Below are 27,899 nucleotides of genomic sequence, written 5' to 3' on the forward strand. Positions count from 1 at the left end.
TAATTGAAGGAGTTACTCCTATAATAGAAAAGATGATCAAACAAGGTATTTTGAGAGAAATAATGAGTAGTCCATGTAATTCACCAATTATGGGACTGAAAAAGCCTAATGGAACATTTAGAATAGTGCAAGATTTGAGATAAATAAACAAGATTGTTGTGTCATGTTGTCATATTGTACCAAATCCATCTGTGATTTTGTATCAGATTCCACATGATGCAGAATGGTATACAGTGATTGATCTGTGTCATGCTTTCTTTTCCATCCCATTGCATCATGACAGTCAGCAGACTTTTGCGTTCCGTTTTGGCGAACGTATTTTGGCATGGTGCCGAATCCCACAAGGGTATACAGAGAGCCCCTCAATATTTAACCAGATATTGAAAAAGTCCTTAGAAGATCTAGAAATGTCCGAGAGCTCAGTACTAGTCCAATACATTGATGACCTGCTTGTGGCGTCAAAAACACGAGAAGCTTGTGTAGTGGATACCATAGCATTGCTAAATCATCTAGCAGATGGAGGACTTAAAGTATCCCCATCGAAACTGCAATTTTGTCAGAAGGAAGTACAATATTTAGGCCACACAATTGAAAAAGGACTGAGGAAAAAACAGCAGAGAGAATCAAGATAATAAAAGGAATGAGAGCCCCAATGACACAAAGAGGAGTAAGAATGTTTCTTGGAATGGTTGGATATTGTCGTCAGTGGATAAGTAACTTTTCCCTGATTGCAAAACCTTTGGTACGTTTGACAAGAAGTGATGTAAAGGACCCCATTTAATTAAATAGGGAAGAACTAACAGCCTTTAAACAATTGAGAGACAGTTTGTGCGAGGCACCAGCACTTGGTATGCCTGATTATGAAAAGGAGTTTGAACTATACTGTAGTGAAAGGAATGGATGTGCACTTTCTGTATTAACACAGAAACATGGAAAACTGAGAAGACAAATTGGATATTTTTCAGCTAGTCTCGACCCTGTAGCTGTAGCATTTCCAGGTTGTTTGAAAGCTGTGGCTGCCACTTGTAAGAGTCTGGAACAGAGTGAAGGAATTGTGATGGGATATCCTGTGCGAGTGTTTGTACCTCATGATGTGGCAATCCTTTTAACAAGGAGCCGCACTTAGTTCATGACGCATAGTTGGCTGACTAAATATGAGAAAGTCATATTAGGTGCAACAAATGTGGGCCTTGTGAGATGTCTGAATGTGAATCCTTCAACGTTATTGCCAGATGCTGAGAATGTGGAAGTCAGAGACGATGTGGATCATGACTGTTTGGATGTACTTGATTTCTGTACCAAACCACGTCCTGATATAAAAGATGTACCTTTGTCAGAAAGTGACTACGTGATGTTTGTGGACGGGTCATGCTTCAGAACAGATGAAGGAAATCTGAGTTGCAGCAGTAATGGAAGCATCTTACCTAAAAGTAGTAAAATCAGCCCAGGTAGCTGAGCTCTTCTCATTGACAAGAGCATGTAAATTGGGAAAGAATGTGAGAGTGACTGTGATAACTGATAGTCAGTATGGCTTTGGTGTCGTGCATGACTTTGGCCAGATTTGGTCACAGAGAGGATTTTTAACTTCAAGTGGAACCCCTATAAAGAATGCTGAAGTGGTTGGGAAATTGCTTGAGGCGATACACCTGCCTAAGCAATTGGCTGTTGTGAAGTGTGCTGCACATTCGAAGACCGGAGATTATGTAGCAGTAGGGAACAGTTATGCAAATGATATGGCTCAATATTGTGCGCGAAATCAGAATTCGGTGAACAGGGCAAAAGAGAAGGAAATTATTTCATATCCCTTGTTGTTTACTAACATTGAGAATACATGGGAAGAAGTGAGGCAGTTACAGAAAGAAGCAGGAGATGAGGAAATGAGACAATGGGTAAAAGCAGGATGTGCACCAAGAGAAACAGATCATGTGTGGGTTTATCGGGATGAAAGACCAGTTATGCCTGATAGCATGGTGTCAGCCATGGCACGGATGTATCATGGACAAGCACATGCAGGAAGAGACGCAATGATTAGATTATTTAAACAGACATGGTATAATGCAAAATTCAGACTTGTAGCTGAGAGCCTTTGTCAAAGATGCCTTATTTGTCAACAGTTCAATCCTGGAAGGAAAACAGTCGTAAGTTTAGGGTCAATAGGTCGAGAAGGAGGGCCTTTTACCAGAATGCAAATTGACTTCATTGAAATGCCTCCCTGTAACAGGTCGAGGCATGTTTTAGTGATGGTCTGCCTGTTTTCTAGATGGGTAGAAGCATATCCCACAAGAAGATGATGGAATTACAGTAGCAAAACTGCTTTTGAGGGAATTCATCCCTAGATTTGGGTTTCCAGTTACAATTGAATCAGATAGAGGAAGACATTTCCATAATGAAATCATGAAGCTAATTTGTGAAGCATTAAATGTACAACAAAAACTGCTTCGTGCCTATTGCCCAGAGGCTTCTGGTGTGGTGGAAAAGGTAAATGGCACTATTAAAAACAGATTAGGAAAAATGTGTTTAGCCACAGGACTGAAATGGCCTGATGTCTTGCCTCTGGTATTCATGACTATTAGATCAATTCCAGATAGAAACACAGGTCTGAGTCCCCACGAGATTGTGATGGGGAGAGCAATGAGTCATGTATTCATACCAGTCAACAAGTTATTGCCTATCTCTGATGACTTGGTGTTGGATTACTGTAAGGGGCAGGCTGACGCCGTACATTCTGTGTTTCATCAGGTTGGATCGGATGCCACCACCCTTGAAAATAAGCCAGCTCATGATCTAAGCCCAGGTGACTGGGTAAGAATTAAAGTGCACAGACGAAGGAACTGTTTGGTCCCACGTTGGGGAAAACCACGACAAGTGATTCTAACTACGATCACAGCTGTGAAGTGTGCAGGAGTAAAGAACTGGATCCATGCCAGTCATACCTTGCGAATTCCAAACCCAGTGGATAACAAGGAAGGAGAATACTTTGAAGAATCAGAAACTAGTTCCGAATCTGATACTGAGGACACCAGAACAAGACAAAATCCTGAAAGGGGGGAGTCAGAACCAAATTTGACCTTTGCCCCAGAGAACATTCCCTTGAGAAGAAAGTTGCAGATCTCAGACACCAGCTCAGATTCTGAAACTGAACAAGCACAAGTACATTCTGGACAAGAGAAAAGCAGTGAAGAGACAATTAAAGAAATTTCCGATAAGGAAGTCCCTGGTGAAAAGTTGAGAGAAATTCCACCTGAAGTAACAGAAGCAGATGGTCAGGTGCCAAATACAGAGAGTGAGGGAAAGATTTTTGCGGAAGTCCCCCGAGGAGTTGTAGGGAATTCAAACATCCAGTTAGAGGAAGGGACAGTTAGTCAGCAGGAAGATTGTGTGCAAGAAACACGAGGAGGGACAGAAGTAGGGAAAATTGAAAAGGTGGTGGAAAGAAAAACAGTTGAAGGTAAGAGTCAAGTTGAAACAGAATCAGAAGACAGTGATGAAGAGGTACCTGAAGGTCGAGTTCTGAGGAAAAGAGCATGGAGAGCTGAGAAGATTGATAAAGGAAATACATTGAAAAGATCAGCAAAAGATGAAATTTGGCCAAACAAAATAAAGAGATTGAGATACCGATTGACATGAGTGAATTCACCTAGAGCTGAACAAGTGAATGAAGTATCTAGTCAAGAAAAGTTGAAAGATGAGGGTAAAACGACAACAGAGGAAAATAAGAGAACAAGAAAACCTAACCAGAAGTATAAGTCTCCGGAATGGTCATATGTGGCGCTGCCTGAAATAAATGAAGAGGCGGATAGCCAGGAAAATCCAGAGGTGACTGTACCAGAAGTGGTTGAGGAAAACGAAGAATCGGAAATCCTGAGAGTTATCTTGTCCGACATTGGAGAAGAAACGGATGTTCAGGAAGTTCTGTATCAAGATTGTGAGAGAAAAGTGAAAGACGATCAAATGCCAAATTGAAAAAGACAAAAAGTGATACTAATGGAAAGACAATAAATAGCTGGAAAGGACATAACTGATAGAACCAAGTAGGTGCTTAGAGCCTTGGGTAAGACAAAACTAGTTGTGAAGTAGAAGAGGCTAAGTCAAAAGACACTGATCATTTTCCGAAATGGCAATCACAGAAAGTAGAAAAACTAAATGTGTATTTCTTAAAAGATGGTTCAAAATGTGTTGTTGTTGTACAGGATTACTAATGCTTCTGTGGAGTGCGTTAGCGCTAATGGTTTCATTTAAGGTTACACTAGAAACTATGGAAGGACATAGTAAGAATAAAACTAATGTAGAAAAGATTCAGGTTGTATATCCGACTAAAATAGATAGAAATTACTTACATAAAGACAGGTCCATAAATGATTTCTCTAACAATGTATTTTCAAAATTATTGTATGAATATGTAAAGACGATGGACGTGAGGGACTGCAACGTCTGCATGCAGTTACCTGCATCTGTGTCTGAGGGAGTGACCTATCATCACCTCCCAGTAACGTATGGAATAACATGTAGTGTAATAGCAAGTTTGTTTTACAAAATAGGGAAATTAGAATATTATTTTTCAGATGTAGATAACATATTTTCACAAGTACCCGTAATTAACAAATTAAATAAAGTAAAACCTGCAAAGGTATTAGGTGAATTTTTCTTAGAAACCAAAGAACTATCCATATTTAGAAATAATCTAACTTGTAGTTTAAAGAAGGAGGAGACAGTGTTCTTGGATATGGTTGAAGAAAGGAGATTGAAAGCATCTGAGGGAAGAGAGGAAAAGACAGTCTGGGATGTTGAAAAGGAAAAACATTTGAAAGGAGAAGCTAGTCCAACAATGGCTTTAGATTGGCCTCAGAAAGGAAAGTTGTGTATTAGAAGGAATCAAACTGCATATGATAATTATTTTGTAGGTAACAGTGATTGCCATGATTCATATCGAATCATGGGTGGATGGGGATTTAAAGGAGGAAATTATCCAGTTTTTCCTGGATGATATTTTATCTGCGGGAACAAAGCATATTATCGATTACCAGATCACTGGTTTGGCACATGTTACGTGGGCCTGGTTTTCCCAAAGATATTCCATGTGGGAAGAGGAAGAGATGGTGTACATGAGTTAGGTGGACAACTAACACATAGAAAGAGAGAATCTTGGTCAGAAATTGTGGGAGACATTTTTGGAGCATTGATACCAGCAGTGGGAATATCTCTTAATGCACATAAAATTAGAAAGTTATCAACAGTAGTGGATCGCTTATCAACAAGCACCGCTGGAGGATTTTTATTGGTAAATACAGAAATGGTTGCCATGCGTGCCATGGTAATGTAAAATAGACTTGCCCTTGATATAATTTTGGCAAAAGAGGGTGGAGTCTGTGGAATGCTGAAAGTTCAACATTGTAGTACTTACATTCCTGACGAAAATGTCAAGATCTAAAGTCATACATTCAAAATATAACTGATTTGCATGAGGAAATTGCACCACTGGAGGTTGAAGGTGTTTGGGAAAAGATTGGAAAGAAATTATCTTCTGTTAAAGATTTCCTATTAAAATTAGGCAGTACATTTATAGGTAAAATCCTATTTCCACTAACCTGTGTAATTTTTCTAGTATTAGTACTAGGGTGTTTATGGCAGAGTGGATAACGCGCAGCGGTCACGCGCAGCGGGCGCGCCGATTGTGCTCCGAAGGTGCGCCAAAGGTAAGCCCGTCTGCGCCCGTCCGCGCCTGGACCGCGCCCAGTGCCAGGACCCCTGGCCCCCGCAGACCCCAACCCACCCACCTGACGTACGACACCGCCACCCTAAACGCACTCAACGCCGGCCGACTCCCGGGCTGCTACCAAGCCACCCCGAGACGCACCCACGGACCCTTCTGCTGCAACTCCTGCAAGTTCACCTGCATCCGGAACTGCACTACTCCAGCATCAACCAAGACTAGACGAGCAACAGCAGCAGCCATCTGAAATGCATCCTGCTCAACACCCGCTCCGTCCACAGGCACGCCATTGAGCTCTGGAACCTGCTCGACACTACAGCCCCAGACGTCGCCTTCCTCACGGAAACCTGGATGAACGCCTCTTCAGCGCCCGATATCGCCATCGCCATCCCAGACGGCTACAAGATCATCCGAAGGGACCGCATCAACCAGACCGGAGGAGGCATCGCCATCATCCACAGGAACCCCATCCGCATCACGACCAACACCGACGACACCCTGACAACCTCCGAACACCTTCACTTCCAGGTCCACATCAACCCCAAGACCACCCTCAGAGGCACCCTCATCTACAGACCCCCGGGACCACGCACACAATTCAGCGAAGACATCGCCGACTTCATCAGCCCGCACGCCCTCCTCTCCGCTGACTACATCCTCCTCGGGGACCTCAACTTCCACCTAGAGAACAACAACGACCGCAACACCACCACCCTGCTGGACAACCTCGCTAACCTCGGACTCAAGCAGCTGGTGACCACCCCCACCCACTATGCCGGACACACACTCGACCCCGTCTTCTCATCCAGCAAGGACATCGCCTTCAGCCACACCACCGGACTCCACTGGACGGACCACAGCTGCGTCCACTTCAGCTTCAGAAGGACCACGATCCACCACCACCAGCAACAGGTTGCACGCAGAAGCTGGAACAAGATCACAGCCAATCAGCTCGCGTCCTCCCTGAGCATGAACCCCCCCACCAGCACAACGGACCCAAGCCAGGCGGCTACCAACCTCACGAAGTGGATCAGCGACTGCGCAGACGACCTCGCCCCCCTGAGGACCCCGCCTAGCAGACACGGCAGCAAGAAGGCCCCATGGTTCACCGACGAAATCAAGAGCTCCAAGAAGCACTGCCGAGCCCTCGAGAGAACCTGGCGCAGAGACCCAACCCCGGACAACATGGCGGCCCTCAAGCTCGTCACCCGAAAGCACCACCAACTCATCCGCACCACCAAGAAAACTGCATTCAAGGACCGACTGGACAACAACGCACACAACAGCAAGGAACTCTTCAACATCGTCAAAGAGCTCTCCAACCCCAACGCCGGAAACAACGACATCACCCCTTCGCAAGACCTCTGCAACTCCCTCGCCTCCTACTTCCACAACAAGATCGCGGACATACACAACAGCTTCAGCACTCAACCGACGCACGTCACGACCAAACCTCCGCCCCCCACCACCACCCTCCGCGCCTGGACCCCGATCAGCACCGAAGACACCGTCCGCACGATGAACTCCATCCACTCCGGATCTCCGACCGACCCCTGCCCTCACCACGTCTTCAACAAGGCTGACGCTATCATCGCACCCCACCTGCGGGACATCATCAACACCTCCTTCGACACCGCCACCTTCCCGGAGAGCTGGAAGCACGCCGAACTCAGCGCTCTACTGAAGAAGCCTTCAGCCGACCCCACCGAACTCGTTTCCCGTTTCCTGCTAAAGTCATCGAGAAGACCGTCAACAAACAGCTGGCCGCCTTCCTCGAGACAAACGGATCCCTCGACCCCTCGCAGTCTGGCTTCAGGGCCAACCACAGCACCGAGACCGCCCTGATCGCAGCCACCGATGACATCCGAGCGCTGCTCGACAATGGAGAAACAGCGGCCCTCATCCTCCTAGACCTCTCCGCGGCCTTCGACACTGTCTGCCACCGTACACTAGTGCAGCGACTCAGCAACGTCGGAATCCAGGAGAAGGCACTGGAGTGGATCATCTCCTTCCTCGCCGGAAGGACACAGAGAGTCCGCCTCCCCCCGTTCAGATCTGAAGCCACCGAAGTTATCTGCGGCGTTCCTCAACGCTCCTCGCTCAGTCCGACCCTCTTCAACGTCTACATGAGCCCCCTCGCAGACATCGCACGCCAGCACAACCTCAACATCATCTCCTACGCCGACGACACCCAGCTGATCCTCTCCCTCACCAACGACCCCGCCACCGCCAGAGCCAACCTTCACGAAGGGATGAAAGAGGTAGCCGAATGGATGAAGAGCAGCCGCCTGAAACTGAACTCGGACAAAACGGAAGTCCTCATCCTGGGATCCTCACCCTCCGCCTGGGACGACTCCTGGTGGCCCCCCGCCCTAGGCAACGCACCCAAACCAACAGACCACGCACGCAACCTGGGCTTCATCCTGGACTCCTCCCTCTCCATGACCAGACAAGTCAACGCCGTCTCCTCGTCGTGCTTCAACATCCTGCGCATGCTACGTAAGATCTTCCGGTGGATCCCCACCGAGACCAGGAAGACGGTCACCCAGGCCCTCGTCACCAGCCGTCTGGACTACGGCAACTCCCTCTAAGCCGGAACCACCGCCAAACTCCAGAAGAAACTCCAGCGGATCCAGAACGCCTCAGCACGACTCATCCTGGACATCCCCCGTCGCAGCCACATCTCCGGTCACCTGAGAGACCTGCACTGGCTCCCGGTCAACAAGAGAATCACCTTCCGACTCCTCACCCACGCACACAAAGCCCTACACAACCAAGGCCTAGGATACCTCAACAGCCGCCTCAACTTCTACGCCCCCAAACGCCAGCTTCGATCGACCGGCCACGCCCTCGCCGCCGTCCCCCGCATCCGAAGAGCCACCACAGGGGGACGGTCCTTCTCCTTCCTCGCCGCCAAGACATGGAACTCCCTCCCGACCCACCTCCGCCTGACCCAGGACCACCTCGCCTTCAGGAAGCAACTCAAGACCTGGCTGTTCGAGCAGTAGCGGACCCCCCTCCCCCAGCGCCTTGAGACCCTCTGGGTGAGTAGCGCGCTATATAAATGCTTTGATTGATTGATTGATTGATTGATTTATGTTGCAAAAGAAAGAAAATATAGAACATTTAAAAAGAGAAACTTTGAAAAAGAAAGAGAATAAAAGAGGAAAAAGAGAATTTGAAGAAGTATAATTAGAAGAAATGAAAGATAGTATGTATAGAAAAGCGAGAGAAGAAGAAATTGGGGAAACAGAAATGTGAACTAAAAATCAATGAATTCATTTTCTTTTTAAAATATTCACAATATTTTAGGTATTGTGGTGATAAAATCACCAAAGGGGGGGATTGATGGAGCAGGTAGTGCAAAATGTTGTATGCCTCCTCTATTTTTGCATGAAAATACTAATTATATAATCTATTAACTATAATATTATTAAACGAGTATTGCATGTATACTAATCAACATTATTAAAACTTAAACTACACGTGGGATTTGCATTTTGCATGGCTAAGTAACCTTTATAACTAAAATCTGTACGCATATTAATAATAGTATATGTGGTAATAGAATACTGCATGATATATGTTGCTTTGTGATGTTGCACCCTCGAGGAGGATCGAAAAAGGTGAATATAATGGCTTTAAATGTTGCTATATCCTAGATAAATATAAACACATGAAGGGATAAGTAAGGGGTTAACATTAGAATCACTATTTCTATTTATTAATTAGTCTTTTGTGTTTGTTTCGCTTAAGTTGGCATCTGTGCCTAATTCCAATATGGCCGCTGTCACCACACGCCGAAGTGGCCACTGTCTCGTGAGGCGCGGAATCAATTGCGCATGAGCGAGTGTGTATTCTGAACCTCTTGGCGACCTTTGTATAACATGTCCCCGGACAAGGATATGGAACGGGACATTCGCCAAGACAGGAGAACAATCAACCTTACAGTAAACCGGAACAAGCCGACATTTCGCTGTCCAATGACCTCACCCCTCGAACTGTACTGAAAATCTGGGAATATAAATCATACGATCCCAACCAGCCAATCATGACTGTTCTAAAACTAAAAATTGTATCTTCTTCAACTTGATTTGATTATAAAAGAATGGTAGAATAGGAAGGGAGGGTCGTTCGTTGATCGTTCGTGGGTTGGTCGACTTCTTCTTTATTTTTGGAGAGAGCTCGTTTTCCACCTTCGTTGTGACGCCTTTCCTGATGATCCAGATGCGGCCTGACCGTTTGATGACAGCAAACTTTTTCTAAATCTATGAACTATGATAGATGCTTGGACGATTACTGGTCCTTTGAGAAATTGGGACTGTAACGTGCTGAGCAAAGAACTTTGAGCTTTGGCCTGCTTTTCGGACAATTTACGGCAAAAATTTGGTTATGCAGAGCCAATGAATTAGAGGACTTCAAATAGCCAGATTAGGTAAATATGTTCTGCGATTTACTTGAATTAATCTAGAAATTCTAAACTTTGACGAGACAAATGCAAATATAAGTCATTATGAAAATTAACTAGAAATATGAGTTTGTGGTTTCATTAAGGGAAATAAGGATTCTGAGTCTCAAAATGTGTTTTAGCTGGTTCTAAAACACCATCAACCAATCCAACTAAATTGGTCCATTGACCAAGTGGGTGGAGTGCCTTGATGTTTAGGATTAAGGATCTATAGGCGAAGGATGTTAATGTATATTTTGTAAAATAACTTTTCTCTCCCTATAGGTTATAAGGTTTCCCCCACACATGTCCAGCGCTTGAATTACTCATCCCTCCTGTGTGTGCAGACTCGTGACAGAGTGGTGTGAGTGTTGGTGTTATGGGCCCCACCAATGACTGTGTGTGTGAATGAGTTAGTGTGACATCGGGTCCGCGATGCAGGGAGGGTATCGGTAAATGTTATTCCCCATTCTTCCCAGTCTCACGCTGGATCAGTTTTTAAAATACTATTAGAATAATAGGGTATTTAGATACAGTTTTTTTAATTCCTTAAAGCATTATACACTTCATCTCCAAATCCCACTGGAGCCCTTCCTACTTTTGGTGCAATGAACTGCAGACCTTTATTTGCAGTTAAAAGTGAAAAAAATGTGACTGAATATCAGTAATCACTAGTCCATTCAAAGAGAGGCTGCCTAAACTCAAATTAACCAATTAGGTTGAAGTATACAAATGAGTCACTGCGCACGGGGCTCATGTCCTTATAACCTCACTGACCGGTGACTGGAAGAACTACCACTCATCACCAATGACATGCACTGCTCCTTTCAGACACGCCCCATTTCTGCCTCAATAAAGCAATTTTGCAGTAACTGACTCCGCCCCCTTGCATGGTAAATTTGAAGCCCCATAGAGTAGACAATGTACCTCTTCTTTTTAAGATATTGGATATGGTGGCCGCAGCTCAACTGCAGACTCCGTTTAAATCTAACCATATAATGAACGATTGACAGTCTGCATTAGATTTCATAGGGAACTAGAAACAGCCCTAGCAGATATACGTTCATTCATTCATCTATTCTACAAATTTCAATGGAGGTAAAGATGCTCAGCTGATGTTATCTAGACACGCAACAGCATTTAACATCCTTAACCGCCCTCTTCCTGCCCAGACCTGGCCATGAAATGTCCTTTTTTCCAGACTCAGTTAACTTGAGGCGTCTTCCAGGGATCATGGCTCTCCTTTGTCCTATTTAATATCAATTTGCAGCTATTATATCCTGAAATGGGACCCGATTCCATTCAGTATACAATCAGTACTACACTGAAACCGATTAATAATACTGGATGAACTTACATTTTAACCGATGACTTATGTCAGTTGAAGGCGGTTGGAAAACAGTTCATTACAGGTGCAAAATATACCTGCAGTAATTGTTCCACGCACTGGTTATTAGATGGCACACCAATAAATCTAATGGTAATGCCTCATCTTGGATTATAGTACTGCTGCAGGGCTTTAGCATGGTAGTTGCTGGCATAAGTGTGGCTAAATGATGTTTTGTGGATCTTTGATCTCTTTCCTAGAGATATCACTGTAAATATTTATATTTTTCAATTTTTCCTATGTTGTGCTGCTGTTGTTTTGTGTTGATTTTATATTGTAAATTATCAGTAATATTGTTTTAGCACACAATGTTAATTTTACATTTTTTCCACAGTTTATGAATTCCTTAAATAAGGAACTGGAGAAAAGGCTGTACCGTGATTACGCTTCAGCTTGTTTTGTTCGAGTAAGCCTTTGGCTTTTTTGACCAACTCTTCTCTCGTCTTTTCAAGGTGTGTTCTTTCTTTCTTCATTTGTTTCAGCTGCTCGATAAGTTCTTCTCCTGTAATTTTAACAGAAAATGCATATTTTCATGAAGCTTCTCACATTAGCAGCTTGTATTGTGCCAGATGAGGTGCATTTGCAAATGTCAGGACTCAGGATATAACGCTAATCAATTCACTGATGCAAATGCACAGCTCATCTTCAAATGTACAAAAAAGCAACACAACAAAATCCCCATTACTCTGATTAATTTAATGTTTTTAGTAATTCCGTACAATATAGAGCCAGGAATGTATGTTTTCTAAACACTACAGCCAGGAAACCTGATGGAATATATGCCATGAACTACCCAAGCATTACCTGAGTGTTGGAAAATATCACTCTCTGAGGGTTCACCCCAAACGTTTTGCCTTCCTACTCTCCTTTTTAGGTCTCGCCTGATTCAGCGCTTGCGCTGATCTGGCCGAGACATTTTGAAAACAGGCTTTTTCAAGTGCAGCCGTGGCCTAAAGCTACAGTGCACGTGAACGTGCACACGCGCAGCCCCATGTGTCTTTCCAATCGCGATCGCCATCACTTTCACTTTTGCGGCCGCGTTACTTTTGCGGCCGCGTTGCCAAAGCTTGTTTGTCTTGCGTGCTGCTGCCGGCTATCTTACACATCGTGTATGAGCATGGCGCACTCATGTTTCCCACGGCATTTGCATTTCATCAAAATGTGGTCTTTTGTTGCCTACATGCGTTCCCCCGATCCTGCTCGCACAGTAACTTTTAGTCGCTCCGACAGGTTTGCTTCGTGCACTGCAGAGAGCAGGAGGCATTTCAGACTCTCCCACTACTCTCAACGTCTGCTGCGCATTCGCAGACTTTACACAAGCTGTATTTTTATTTGGGATGCCCACACTGCTCCCGTCCAGCACGAGTAATTTAACACACTTCTATGCGCTCCAACAGACTTCCATGGAGCGCTGCCGAGGGAAGGAGGCATTTCAGCCCTTCACACTAGTCTTAACATTTGCTGCCTTTTCACAAACTCCCAGCACTGTAGTCGGAAACAAGCAGTACAACTACATTTCCGTCAAGGTGTGTTCAGCACAGAGTAATAAAGCAAATCGTCCTTCTACGCTCTCTCTCGTTTATGTCAATTACAGTTAAAAATATTACATTTGTCATGCAACCTGGCCTAAGTGTGTCTCCAGTGCACTACAGCTCCCAGCAGGCTGTGTGCACGCAGACCCAGTTGTGCCCTGAGGATCTGGTGCTGCTACTGCTGAGTCACAGGTGCAACTGTGTCCCTTGCTCACTGTTGCGCTCTGGCTCTGCTAATCCTGCTCATCTTCTGGTCTCCTCTCCTGTGTGGTCGGGGCCACGTAGGTATGAGGCCATGAGCAATAATGAGGCACACCCTCCCCTTTATTTTGTTACCGGGACAGCAGGCTGTGGCAAACAGTAACGTCTCTGTGTTTCTTCCTGTCTTTCTCTCTTAAGCTGAAGGTGCAAATCTCCCAACCACTCTTAGATGCACCCCTGGCCGTCAAGGCTTTCTTATTGTGGGCTTTGTTAAGGCTGCTTTTTGGTTAATCCTAAACATGCGGACGTAGTAATTGCAGAGTAATTCCAAATAATTATTAAGCGTGGATCGAAGATTGGTTTTACCTCACAATCTATACAGCTGAAAATGATTAACTGATAAGTGGCCGGTGTTTGTGTTAACAACAAGCAATAGATATGTTTATCACCCACTCTCAGCATAAGACACAGCCACTACAGCAAGTACCGTGCCCTGGAATGAAGAGAAGCAGCTGGGGAGCTTGAAGCATTTATGGCTGGAGAAGGTGAGACAAGGTATGTTAAAGCTCCTTTGTCTTCACAATGTACACTCTTGAAATTATTGGCACCTTAACAGCCACATACCGACGGTCCCTACCCCGTTACTTTACCTTCCACGTCGTTTTACTTTGATTTACGTTTCACGCTGTTCCCACTCGCCTGTTGCTTCGTGCAAGCTGTTTTTAAAAAAATATATATACACGACTGGCAGACGTCTGGTTTTCTTTAAAAATGGTGTAATAACAGCAGAAATCCCCAACTTTCACACATATTATTTTTCCTGTTTATTCCGTTGACAACCACTTTTTTCAGAATGTTACTTTTTTTGGTAGATAAAATTATCATTCCACTGCAAAAAAAAGGTTGTCATTTAACACACCACCTCCCTCCTGTCCATGCGTGTTTAACTGTTTGTCTTCCTCCCTAAGCATTACACACTTCCGCTGTAGAGACCAGAATCTCTCCCAGGACCAGTAAAATCCAATATCATGATTCCCTTAAAGAGACAAGTCCATTTAACACAGAGGCACAGCAACACTTGATGCAAAATGTGGAGTCACTTTGTGAAACTTGTATTTAACTTTACCTGCCCTGCCATCCCCACCCCACACCAACTCATGTCCCTCCCTGCTGCTTAACTATTTGTCTTGCTCCCTGAGCCTTACACACTTCAGGTGCCTGCTAACACAGATATAAAATCTCTGGCCAGACATTAAAATCCTATATCATGATTGCCTTAAAACAGCAGTCAGTTGTTTAACAGCCAATGAATACTCCTGCATGCAGAACATCCCAAAAATCGATCCGTGCACATTCCAAATCAAAGCAGTCTTCCCAGCTGTTCGCTCCCCAAAAAACAAAATCCACATTACTCTCCCCTGCAACATAATTCCATTACATTCCGCAACACAATTTAAACTCCACTTAATTTCCTCTACACATATTTCCAGTCCAACCTACAAAATTACACTCCATACCACAGTATTACACTCCACATATTTTCACTCTATGCCATACAATTCCATGCAACACAATTCAACTCCACATAATCCCATGTCACAAAATTCAAGTCCACAACACAATTTCACTACACACCACATACATCCAATCCACACCACAGATTCCCACATCATGCCACATAATTCCACTCAATACATGCCACCCAAGGACATGCAATACCACTACACATAAGTTCACAACACTTCATACCACATAATTACTAACCACATAATTTGATTGCACATGCACACACTGATTCACCATTTCTCATATTGGTTCTCTTCAGGTCTTCAACACAGTTTCTTTACCATAAGGTTTAAAAAACACACACACACACACACTCTCCACCTCTACAAACAAAAAAAATAAGTAAAATACAATATCGTTTACCACGCCAATAGCGCTAACTTTCAGAAATGCAAGACCGATTGCATTGCAAATACTTAAGACTTTTTTGGGGTTTGCGGCTGCCTCTCGTTTTCAATCCCCTCCTCTCTGCTTCAGTTTCCCCTCCCCCTGGGTGGACACGACATGAAAGGGGACTGACCACGGAATCGTTTGCAGAGGGTAATTGGTTGTGTCTGTGGGCTTTCTTTGCTGCTCTCTCTTCCTCCCTCGGTTAGCACAATTAACATAAAATAGAAACTGAAAGTAGAAAGTCGTCACGAGGGAATTTTTGTGTGTGGTGAGGGGCGGGGGCGTATGTATCCTGAACAAACAAGTGAACCAATGCCAACAAACATAACAAGCATTTGCAATGCAATAGGTCTCGCATTATAAAAGTGTGAGCAGCTGGCATTGCTAATAATAATGCAACACTGGCTATTGGCTTTGTAAATGATAAATAAATGCCATTATGTGTTTGTTTTACAAAATAGATTAAAAAAGGCATTGTCATGAACAATGCCAATAGCTTAAACTTTTGCAAATGCGAGACCTATTGCATTGCAAATGCTTGTTCTGTTTGCTTTAGGCCTCTGAGCACTTTAACACTGTTAACCAGTGCTAAAGTGCATGTGCTCTCTCCCTAAAACATAGTAACATTGGCTTAACCACAACTGTCCCCACCACTGGCTCCTCCCCAAGTGCTACACTAGCCAGCCCCAGGGACTGCCCACCTGTGGGGGACTGTGCCCACTTGGGACACCTAGCATACCCCGTGTAGTGTCCTTTCTGTTAACACTCATAACACATGGGGGGGAGGCATCCTCCAGACTTATTGTCAGGGAACCTTTTCTTTTTCTTCTCAGCAGGGGGATTGGAATCCTGACCCATGGAACTCGATTGGGGCCCTTTAGAGAACTCCTTGATTTGTTTTGGCCCCTCTCTTCTTCTTCGGATGTGAAACCTGCCCACCGTTGTGGTGATCCTTCCCAGATACATTCTTATAGACCCTAGTGCTCACCCAGCAGTCTATCTCCTTAGCAAGCTCCCTGGGGCGAGAGAGCTTACTATCAATCAGGTGCTGGCACAGATCTGTTAAACAGAGACTAAACATGCTTTTGTGCAGTCAAGTTACACAGTCCTTCACCCAACCGAAAAGAAAGAGGAACAAGACAGGGCTGCCCTATTTCTCCTGTATTGTTCGATCTGTACATTGAAGTATTTGCTCAAAGTCTAAGAAAGAATGATGGGATTAAGCCTGTTATAGTGGGTGCATTTTCAAGGAAGATCTCTCTATATGCAGATGATTTCATGGTGTAAACTTCTGATGTTACATCTGCTCTTTCATACCTTAAGGCTGAGGTAAGGAAATTTGGCACATTTACAGGATATGTAGCTAATGAAGAAAAAACTGAAATAATGCTCTGGAACCAAAATGGCAGCAAGATAGCAAGGGTTCAGGATATAAGATATATGGGTATTAAAATAACTAAAGACAGGAAAAATCACAACTGTTAATCTCAAAAGGGGGGAAAAGGAGATAGGAGGTTTATTATCAAGATGGCAGAACCTTCCACTTTCGATATATGAGTGGATTAACTTTGTGAAGATGTCTGTCCTCCCCAAACTCACCTTTCTCTTCAATAATATCCCATTACATTTCAAGAAAAAAGCGCTTCTGAAACTGCAAGGAAAAATAACATATTTTATTGGGACAATAGAGGAATACGAATCTCATGGAAACAATTAAGATGGAAAGTTGGTGTAGGAGGCATAGGACTTCCAGACTTACAACTTTACTGTTGGGCCTCCCAATAAAAAAACAATAGAATGCTTCTTTTATGTCCTGACGAGTCCCTAATAGGAGTCATGTTTAAGACTATGTTGGTGGGTCTATTCGAGGAAGGGTTCTCTTACAAGTTTGGGGCACCAAAATTCTTCAGACTGAAGCACATACAGGCGGCAGCAAGATCTTGATACGAGATTAGATCAATTATGGTTATAGCAAACTACAGTAGGTTATCCCCTAAATGGGATTATCCAGGAACTCCAGAATGTCTACTTGATAGTCTTGGGAAACCTTTGAAGCAGGGCAATATCACCAGGTTGTGACAGTTGGTGGACGATAGGCAAAGGTTAACCTGGAGTTTCTGGAACAACAAGACGGGCAGTGCTATATCCAGGTTTAAAATCTACCAAGTAAATGCGTGGCTCAAAAGTCAAAATTGGTCGGAGGATGACTCTGGACAAATGGAAATCGATCTCCATGACTTATTGGCCAGGAAGAAAGAAGTGGCGCATTAGTACCAATATCTGCTGACGGCAGAGGAGGACAAGAAGAAAACATCTCAGGCTATGTGGGACGGATACCTGCTGGAAGCGAACCTGGCTGAGTTATGGCAAGTATCTTTTACTACACTTTATTCGGTGGTTAAAACCTGCTGCACTAAGGAAGAATCATTTTTACACCCTGCATAGAATTTACTGGACCCCAAAAAGGTTAGAAAAGATAAGGGGGACTGGTAAATTAAAGTGTAAGCGGTGCAACAGTGGTGAGGCAGACGATATGCATATGTTCGCCAGATGTCCAAGACTAGAAGAATTTTGGACAGCAGTAGGTAAGACCATTTCTCACTCCACGGGAATGAACATTGAAGTAAGCACCGCCTTAATCATTTTTGGGGTAATTCACCAGGATGTGGATTTGCTCAATTTGCAAGTAGAATGCAGGTATCTGGTCTTTTATCTAATTTTACTGGCAAGGAGAGAAATATGAAAGCTCTGGACCCAACCTTTGGCCCCTACATGGCAGGCCTGGAAGAGATCCATGCTTTTTAAAAAAAAGAACTTGACAGAAGCAGCAATAACAACAATGGAAAAGAAGGTTTTGGAATTTGTCAAAGATTTGAATATATTTCTCTCCAATGATTACACCCCCTCAATTCAGCAAAACTGGGGTGGTTGCGTGCATTCTCTACATCCCAGTAAATCTGATAGAACTAAAACCGACATTGAGCACAAGGGAAAGCGAGTCGGATCGGTGGTGACAGGAGGACAAAAAGAAGAGAAAAAGCCTTCACCCAACCATCCAATGCCTTGCAAAAAGAATCAACACAATCCACCCAGGTCTGCAGGGATAGTTTCACACTGTCCCTAAACTTCTGCCTGTACTTCTCTGGGGTCAAATCATGTTTCATGAGTAGGGCTTCCTTCATGGAGAGATACATCATCCTGTCACTCCCCTCTGGGGCCATTACGGTCTCCCTCCCCTCGGTAGGGATATGCTTTCACAGACTAGCCCCCGAAGCCCCCCCAGGTAACTTGTGCATCTGCAAAGCAATCTTATAAGCCAAAAACCACTTGTCTATGTTATCTCACACTCCATAATCAGACACCAGACCCTTGGGTATGTGTACTCTCTTGTCGGAGGAGACCGATTAAATGCTGCTGCCATCTTGGCTGGACTCAGTCATCCTGGCCTTCATATCCAGCCCCTTCAAGCTCAGCTCCTGAGCCAACATAATTTTCATTTTCTCTATGGCCTATATTTTGTCTTCCAAAGCTTGCTTCATTTCCATTTTGAGGTCAGTAGGCTCCAATATCAAATTCCTTACTAATATACTGCTCCCTCCCTGGGGAGGAACTACTGCTCCTTGCATGCTGTTGGACCCCTGGCTTACAGGCAGTACCAGATTCTCTAGTGAATCCTGGGTCAGCTCCTTATCATCCTCAATCTCTTGCCCATCCTGTTCTGGGGCCACAGGCCCTGCATTGCAAGCTTCTGCCCAGGCCTACAGCGCCTTTTGCAGCTTCACCTTCCTTGTGAAACCCATAGTAGACAGCTCAACCCCTGCAGAAATCCTGGAACTGAACTACAGTGTAGGTCTCCAGCTTAGCCAGCTCCTAATACATTTTTGCTGGTGGAGCTGCTGCTTCACCAGACAGAGACATGATTTGGCAAAAAAAATTGCCAATGCGGAAATTTAATAAGGCACAAATTTGTCTGAGATGTGGATAGTTGTGTACAATGAATGAATAGGGTGGGACGTGCACACCAAAAAGTTCATAAAATAACTTTCAATTGGTTGCAAAGTTCTGCGTGCAGTTTGGGTTTTGCTCTCTGATCCCGAGCATGTAGGATACAATTGAAAAAAGAATCCCACGTGGGGAGACGTCCCCTCCGTGCACAGCTTTTTATCTCCAAATGGATGGAGTAATCCAGTTCAAGAAAACGATTGAAATCTGTCTGGTCAATCAGTAAGAATTTATTCTTTGCTCGTCATAAATTCTTTTCAAGACAAGTGGATTTCTTATCAGTTCCATGAAATAAACATGTTATACTTCATATGCAAAGAAATTAGGATCTCAATAGGTCAAACCCAATGCATTTCCGGCTGGATAAGCCCTTCATCAGGGGAACAGAACACTGTCTGTAAAGGTTGAAGCATGAAACAAAGCTCAATTACCAACCCTGGATAAACCAAAAAATTACATGTTGATAACAAAAATACATGTTAATCACTGTGTAAGTATCAGCTTGCCCAACATCACTATAGTTATTACACGGGTACCACTGGATGTGATAAAACCAAAAGTGAATGCAAAGAGTAGTTCCAAGACTACAGTTCAATGTGTGGTAAGTAAAGTGACAAGTGCTAGTGACTGCTAAACAAGTGAAGAAAATGCACTAGATGAAAAAACGCCATCAATATGAGGGGCGCTCGCCGTTAAGTGTGATGACACAAATGACTGTAAATGGCCCGTGTCATGTAAATGTGAGTAAGTTCATGCAACCTGCTTTGAACACAGTGAATTAAATAGATACAGTTTGCATATTACCAGGGACGGTCACACAAAAGTAGTGCTGTGCCATCAAACCCAAACGGTTACCTGCCTAAGTTTGAGAGTGGACCCGAACGGTCTGTAGTGCCACTTAAGATAAGTCTGCAGTTATATGAACAGGAGGGTTGTTAAAATATCACTCAAACGGGTCGCCTCCCGGCGTTCCTGTAAGAAGAACCACCAGTATAGGTGCATGCATACCTGTAGGTTGGAAGGCCTGGGTTCCGTAAGGATCCATCTTCAAAAACAATCTGTGAAGGGTGAACACTCTGTGAAGGGTGAACTCTTGTATATAGAGCAAGGATGTCGGTGAAATTGTGGCCAAGGTGATTAAACTAGAAAGCAGACTGTGCAAGAGTATCGGACAGCCAGTAATAGCCGCCATCTTAGAGTGTGCAATAGATAAAAAAACAGTGATATAGAAAAAATGATCCATAAGAAAAAAAAAACTGAGAAAAATAAGGGAAATTAATGACATAGAACTACGCTACGGTTGTGAGTCTACGGGTGTGAATAAAATGGCTGTCAACCGAAACTAAGTGCTGCCTGGAAGACAAAGGTCGAAGGTGTGAAGTTCGTGAGAAGAGAGACTGATGGCTAGGTGTTGTGAGAGTAAACCATGGTTCATGTAAACGGAGGAAAACATAAGTGGCATTTCTGATGTTTCGGAAAAAATGTAGTGAATTCAACAAAGAGGGTACCAACATCACCAGACTCCTTTTACAAAGAGAAATCTTTTGGATAAGAATGTTGGACACATTGCATCCTAACGGTCTGAATGATATGAATATAGCTGTTTTTTTATAATTTCCATGAACATTCTTCAACTTGTTTCAATATGGTGTTCATAATGTATGTTGAATTTTACTACATTATTTCTGAAACATCAGAAATGCCACTTATTTTTTCCTCTGTTTACGTGAACCATGGTTTACTCTCACAACACCTAGCCATCAGTCTCTCTTCTCACGAACATCACACCTTATACCTTTGTCTTCCTCGCACAGTCTGCTTTCTAGTTTTATCACCTTGACCGCGATTACACCGACATCCTTGCTCTATATATGATCGTTCACCCTTCACAGATTGTTTTTGAATATGGATCCTTATGGAACCCAGGGCTTCTAACCTACAGGTATGCATGCGCCTACACCGGCGATTCCTCTTACAGGAATGCCGGGAGTTGACTAGTTTGAGAGATATTTTAACAACCCACGTGTTTATATAACTGCAGACTTATCTTAAGTGGCACTACAGACCGTTCTGGTCCGCTCTAAAACGTAGGCACGTAACTGTTTGGGTTTGATGGATTGGCACTACCTTTGTGTGACCGTCACTGGTAATATGCGCACTGTATCTATTTAATTCACTGTGTTCAAAGCAGGTTGCATGAACTTACTCACATATACACACCACGGGCCATTTACACTCACTTGTGTCATCACACTTAACGGCGAGCACACCTCATATTGATGGCCTTTTTTTTTAATCTAGTTCATTTTCTTCACTTGTTTGGCAGTCACTAGCACTTGTCACTTTACTTACCACACATTGAACTCTAGTCTTGGGACTATTCTCTTTGCATTCACTTTTGGTTTTATCACATCCAGTGGTTCCTGTATAATAATTATAGTGATGGTGGGCATGCTGATACTTACACATTGATTAACATGTATTTTTGTTATCAACATGTAATTTTTTGGTTTATCCAGGGTTGGTAACTCAGCTTTCTTTCGTGCTTCACCCTTTACAGAGATTGTACAGTTCCCCCTGATGAAGAGCTTATCCAGACCGAAATGCATTGGGTTTGACCAATTGGGATCCTAATTTCTTTGCATGTGAAGCATGACATGTTTATTTCATGGAAGTGATAAGAAATCCACTCATCCTGAAAAGAATTTATGACGACCAAAGAATAAATTCTTACTGGTTGACCAGACAGATTTCAATCGTTTTCTTGAACTGGATTTCTCCATTAATTTGAAGATAAAAAGCTGTGCACTGAGGGATATTATTGTACACCAATCACTATATTTGCTGCACAAATACAAGTCCTATCCTCGCCGCTGATCACCAATGTACAAATTGGGTTTGTAGTTGGCAGAGATATGCCCCCTGTCCAAGCATATGAACAATTGAAGTGCTAGAACTGCCCTTCTATTAAAGCTACCATATCATTCTGGAGTACACATTTGGAAAACGTGAAACAAAATGTGTCAGAAGAAAAAATTCATTCCTTTGTTTGATTGAATCAATATTTTATTAATCTAATTTATAGGTCTTTATAACCTTCCTGTTGCCCAAGGGGCTAAATATTTAGAAAAAATAATAATTAATAGAATATTTACAACATTTGTACATTCAATCCTGACATATCACATACACATCTCATGCAATCACATCCATTCCTACTATCACACAGACTTAATTCACATTGAAGCACAATTTTAACAATCATAAGACCACAGAGTTAATTATAAGAGCGCCAAGTTTGACTTCTAACACTTCTTAATTTTCGGTATTTTAGCCTCTTGTGGTCACAGTATAAGGTCTACGCGTTTCGAGACCCATGGATCATCGGGTCTCTCTTCAGGACCTGTGAAATGATAATAAACCTAAATCAGTAAGGGTACTTCCCCTTAACCTCTCACAGAAATCTTTGTGAAGGAGCTCAATTGGTTTACCTTGTGTCAGATGGAGACGGACGGGATTAGTCTAAACAAAGAAGAAATAGTGAAAGAGTGTAAGGGCAACCATACCTAATTTAGAAAGAGAAGTGCATTCAGAAATTGAGTAAATTCGGAATTGACTTACAGTTGAGTGGGTTTGCTCAACCAACGTGAGGAAATTTGTGTGTTTGACAGGAAGGCAGCTGATAGGGCTGAACCTGGTTAAGAAATTGAGAGAGCAACAAACATGGCATCAGATGGAGCTTAATGCTTTGGAGGGAAACACCTGGGTGCGTCGCGTGTAAAAGCCAGGGTTTACCTTAAGAGGAAGTTTCTTGTGGTAGTAATTGCGTTTAGGCGTTCGCTGCGGGGACGCCGCTTTTCATCAGAAATGGTGATGGTCGACTCTGTGAAAAATCGGTAAATTATTAGGAATATTAGGAAACGGAGAGGGGGAAATTAAACAAAGGGCTGATTAGACCGTAGTCTCAATCTTCCGGCGTTTCATACCTGTCGAAGTCAGAGGGTTTTATGCAAGGTGTCCGTTCGTTTCCGTGTTTGCTCTGCCGATTTTCGTCGCAATGATGGTCCCTTGTTGATGACGTTTTAAGCGTCTTGTAGCTAATTGGTGGAGGGATTGGGCATAGAAAGAGGACTGATCGAGTCGGATCGTTTGTGGTAGAATATTATGTGCTATACGTGTATCCTTCAGAGGATAGCGATTCGCACAGAGTGGAAAAGTAATCAAAAGGCGGTGATTCGTTGCGGTCTCCACATAAGGATGATGGAACTCACGTACTAAATTCCAAGAGATTCAATTAAGTTGCAATACAACGTGGTCCGTGGGTTTGATGGTTCCTAGCTGATACTACAGATTTTCTCAACAAACTTTCATCTATACATTACATCCCCAATTCATTTCATCTAGTTACTTTGGACGTAGTCTCCTTATATACACAAATACCTCAGGATGACGGGCTTTCAGTTATTCAATCATACCTCGAAACAGACCCGATGATCCATGGGTCTCGAAACGCGTAGACCTTATACTGTGACCACAAGAGGCTAAAATACCGAAAATTAAGAAGTGTTAGAAGTCAAACTTGGCGCTCTTATAATTAACTCTGTGGTCTTATGATTGTTAAAATTGTGCTTCAATGTGAATTAAGTCTGTGTGATAGTAGGAATGGATGTGATTGCATGAGATGTGTATGTGATATGTCAGGATTGAATGTACAAATGTTGTAAATATTCTATTAATTATTATTTTTTCTAAATATTTAGCCCCTTGGGCAACAGGAAGGTTATAAAGACCTATAAATTAGATTAATAAAATATTGATTCAATCAAACAAAGGAATGAATTTTTTCTTCTGACACATTTTGTTTCACGTTTTCCAAATGTGTACTCCAGAATGATATGGTAGCTTTAATAGAAGGGCAGTTCTAGCACTTCAATTGTTCATATACTACAGGCTCAGCTTAACTGCTCCCAGCCCTCCTCCATTAGTGTTCATCCCTGTCCAAGCAGGCACGGCAATCCTAGTCCGGGTAAGTCTGTAAAACACAGTAAATTAACCTGTGCTCACCCTCGGGTAGCTTGGCACATAGCTATCAGGCAATGTGTAAATTATTTGTGAACACAACATACAGTAACACAGTGAAACACTGTAAAAGTACTCCACACCACTTTAGAAAAATAATCAATATTTTTATGAGTAAAACAAGACCGAAAAGGCAAAAATCCAATAAGCACAAGTAAAGATATGGATTTTTGAACTGGTTTGTAGTGCTTAGAAACAAATAGCGTCAACCGGGGCTATCTGGTCATGCTTGACTTGTGCAAATCCAAAAGTTCAGGCTAACTGTGATGGAGCACGGACGGATACAGAGACCAGCAGTGGCATGCTGAACAGTACCTTGGATGCGTTGACATTGAGGAGGATGCGAGGAGAACAGGAGGAGATCCATCACTGTTGATCTCGCAGAGGGGGCGAAGTGTAGGTTCCGAGCTGCGCAAAGTTGAGGATGCGTCGAGATTCAAGAAGCAATGAGCATTGAGAGGATGTGCAGTCATCAAACCGCTGGGCTGTAGGCGATGCGATCAGCACAAAGTGATGGGTTGGTGCCGCTCTGCATGAAGTTGAAGATGCATGGGAAAAGGGACGATACATCATGCTGTTGGCTCATGCAGTAGTGGCGATGTATCAATTTTGAAGAAAAATACAGCAGTTCTGATTGGCGCAATGTCATTGATGTGTCGAGTTTCTGGGTTGCAGCACTGAAATCTGACTTTCAAGGGCCCAGGAATGAATTGGCACCAGAGCAGGACTCACAGCAGAGTGCAGGTGCTGTTTCTTCAGGTTCCAGGGTGAAGTGTTTTAAATCTCTCAGACGTGAGAAACAGGAGACAAGCCAAGAAGCCCTTGGAGATACTTAGGAGCTGAGATGTAGAGATACATGTCCAGTCTTTCTCACTCCCAGGCAAGAGGCAGAAGGCAGCAGGACAACACAGCAAAGAAGCTTAGCAAAGTCACAATCACTCCAGCAGCAGAGCAGTCCTTCCTCTTGGTAGAATGTCCTCAGTTCCAGAAGAGTCCTGATTTGGTGGTGTAAGAGACCCAGTTCTTATACCCAGTTGGGGCTTTGAAGTAGGGAAACTTCAAACAGTTGCCTTTGAAGTGCACAAGACTCTGCCTTTCCTGCCCCGGCTCCAGTCTCATTACAGGGGGTATGTAACCCTTTGTGTGGGAACAGGGCACAGCCCTTTCAAGTGTAAGTCTCAGTTCCACCCTTCTATCCTGCTCAGGATGGCCCATCACATGTATACGGCCACTCAGTAACACCTACCCTTCCTTTGTGTGTGTCTGTCTAGAGGGAATGCAGGAAGCCAGTTGTCACCCACCCCAGATGTGTATTCCAGAGGCAGGTTAAAGGCACAAAATGGTTACAGTAAGAAAAGGCCAACTTCCAAAAAGCAAAAAGAAAAGATGATGGATGGAATGCTGAACAATGCAAACATTCACCCCCAGTCAAAGATCTGGGTATAATCCATAATTTGTTTGCCCACCACCTCACCCCACCTCAGTTTGGACACAGTCATATGCAAATCAGTCTTGACCCTGCTCCTCATGGGAAACGTCAAGCTCAAATTGCCAGGTTAGGTCCTCCCTGGACTGGAAATGTGAGTCCTGTGCTCACTGTTCCACTGGATTCAAGCTAGCCTAGCTGATATGGGGTGATACCCCCAAACTGGTCCCAGGATGCTTGTTTCTGGTCCAGGGAGGACCTGGCTTGGCAGTTCAGGCTGGACTGTTCCCATGAAGGAGCAGGGTCAAGACTGATTTGCATATAGCTAGGTCCTAACAGGGGGGCGTGGTGAGCAAAAGAAGGATGAATTAAGCCCAGATCCTTGTGACTGTGTGTGCATGTTTGCATTGTTCAGCATTACATCTATAATTTGTTCTTTCTACCTGTGTCTCCCAATGTGGAAAGGGTATGCCCATGCGTGGGTCCTATTCTCACTGTGCCACTAGATTCAAGCTAGCCTGGCTGATGAGGGGTGATACCCCAAAACCGGTCGCAGGATGCTTGTTTCCAGTCCAAGAAGGACCTGGCTTGGCAGTTCAGGCTGGACTGTTCCCATGAAGGAGCAGGGTCAAGACTGATTTGCATATAGCTAGGTCCTAACAGGGGGGCGTGGTGAGCAAAAGAAGGATGAATTAAGCCCAGATCCTTGTGACTGTGTGTGCATGTTTGCATTGTTCAGCATTACATCTATAATTTGTTCTTTCTACCTGTGTCTCCCAATGTGGAAAGGGTATGCCCATGCGTGGGTCCTATTCTCACTGTGCCACTAGATTCAAGCTAGCCTGGCTGATGAGGGGTGATACCCCAAAACCGGTCGCAGGATGCTTGTTTCCAGTCCAAGAAGGACCTGGCTTGGCCGTTCAGGCTGAACTGTTCCATAAGGAGCAGGGTCACGACTGATTTGCATGTGGTTGGGTCCTAACAGGGGGGCGGGGTGAGCAAAAGAAGGATGTATTAAGCCCAGATCCTTGTGACTGTGTGTGAATGTTTGCATTGTTCAGCATTCCGTCCATCATTTGTTCTTTTAACCTTCTAAAATCAGCATTTTTAGAATTGCAATTTAAAAACCAACTTGACTAGAAGTTGTGTTTTTTAATTGTGATTCCAGAGACACCAAATATAGGGGTCCCATATTTTCCCAACTGGAAATTACACTTACAAAATGTAATAAGGCAATGCCAGTGCTATCCTATGGGAGAGATAGACCTTGCAATAGTGAAAAACAAATGTAAGAGTATTTCACTACCAGGACATGCAAAACTTAAAAGTACATGCCCTACTTTTTAAATACACTGCACTCTCCCCATGGGCTGTCCCGGGCCCAACATAGAGGTGACCTATATGTAATAAAAAGGAAGGTTTGGACCTGGCAAGTAGGGTAACATTACAGTTCGGTATGCCAGTTTAAAACTTCCCATACAGGCTCTGCAGTGGCAGGCCTAAGACATGTTTAAAGGGCTACTTAAGTGGGTGGCACGTTCAGTGCTGCAGGTCCACTGGTAGCATTTGACTTACAGGCCCTGGAAACATGTAGTGCACTTTAAAAGAGATTTATAAGTAAATCAAATATGCCAATTGTGGATAAACCAATGTTACCATGTTTCAAGTAAAATGTACATGCACTTTAGCACTGGTTAGCATTAGTAAAGTGCCCAGATTCCTAAAGCCAGCAAAACTAGGAGGTCGGAGGGAAAAAGTCCGGGGAAACCACACCAAGGATGCCTGCTCTAATACCACCACTCCAATGACACAACTGGGTGTACGTACTGGGTCTCTGACTCCTCCACTTCAGTGCACTACTGGACCTGTGAAGAACCCTGCCACGAGGAAGGACTGCCCCTCTGCTGAACTGCTGCTCCAGAAGAAATGCTGCTCTTCTGTGCTACCCTGTCGCCAGCTACCCTCTGCCCTGGTAAGGAAGGACTGGACGCATCTCACTTGAACCCAGTGTGACTTCAAGGGCAGGCTGGCTTGCCCCCAGTTCTAAGTCTCAGGGACATTAAAGTCTTTTCAACAACCTGCAACAGCATTTGGACTTTGTTTGCTGCAGGCCTTGCCCTGCCAAGTGGTCCCAATCCAGTCCTGGGCCCTCCAAAGTG

The 27,899-nt window shown here is 43.9% G+C and overlaps 1 protein-coding gene across 1 annotated transcript in view; it reads right to left on the reverse strand.

Moving 5' to 3' along the window:
• Positions 1-27,899, reverse strand: part of SPATA1 (spermatogenesis associated 1) — a 394,319-nt gene that overhangs the window by 74,397 nt on the left and 292,023 nt on the right. Inside the window, exon 9 of the mRNA XM_085602111.1 lies at positions 11,921-12,046. Coding sequence (XP_085458237.1) covers positions 11,921-12,046 — 126 coding nt within the window. The remainder of the gene's footprint in view (positions 1-11,920; positions 12,047-27,899) is intronic.

Source organism: Triturus cristatus, chromosome 4_2 (genome assembly GCF_964204655.1).
Source record: "Triturus cristatus chromosome 4_2, aTriCri1.1, whole genome shotgun sequence".
Classification (NCBI taxonomy): domain Eukaryota; kingdom Metazoa; phylum Chordata; class Amphibia; order Caudata; family Salamandridae; genus Triturus; species Triturus cristatus.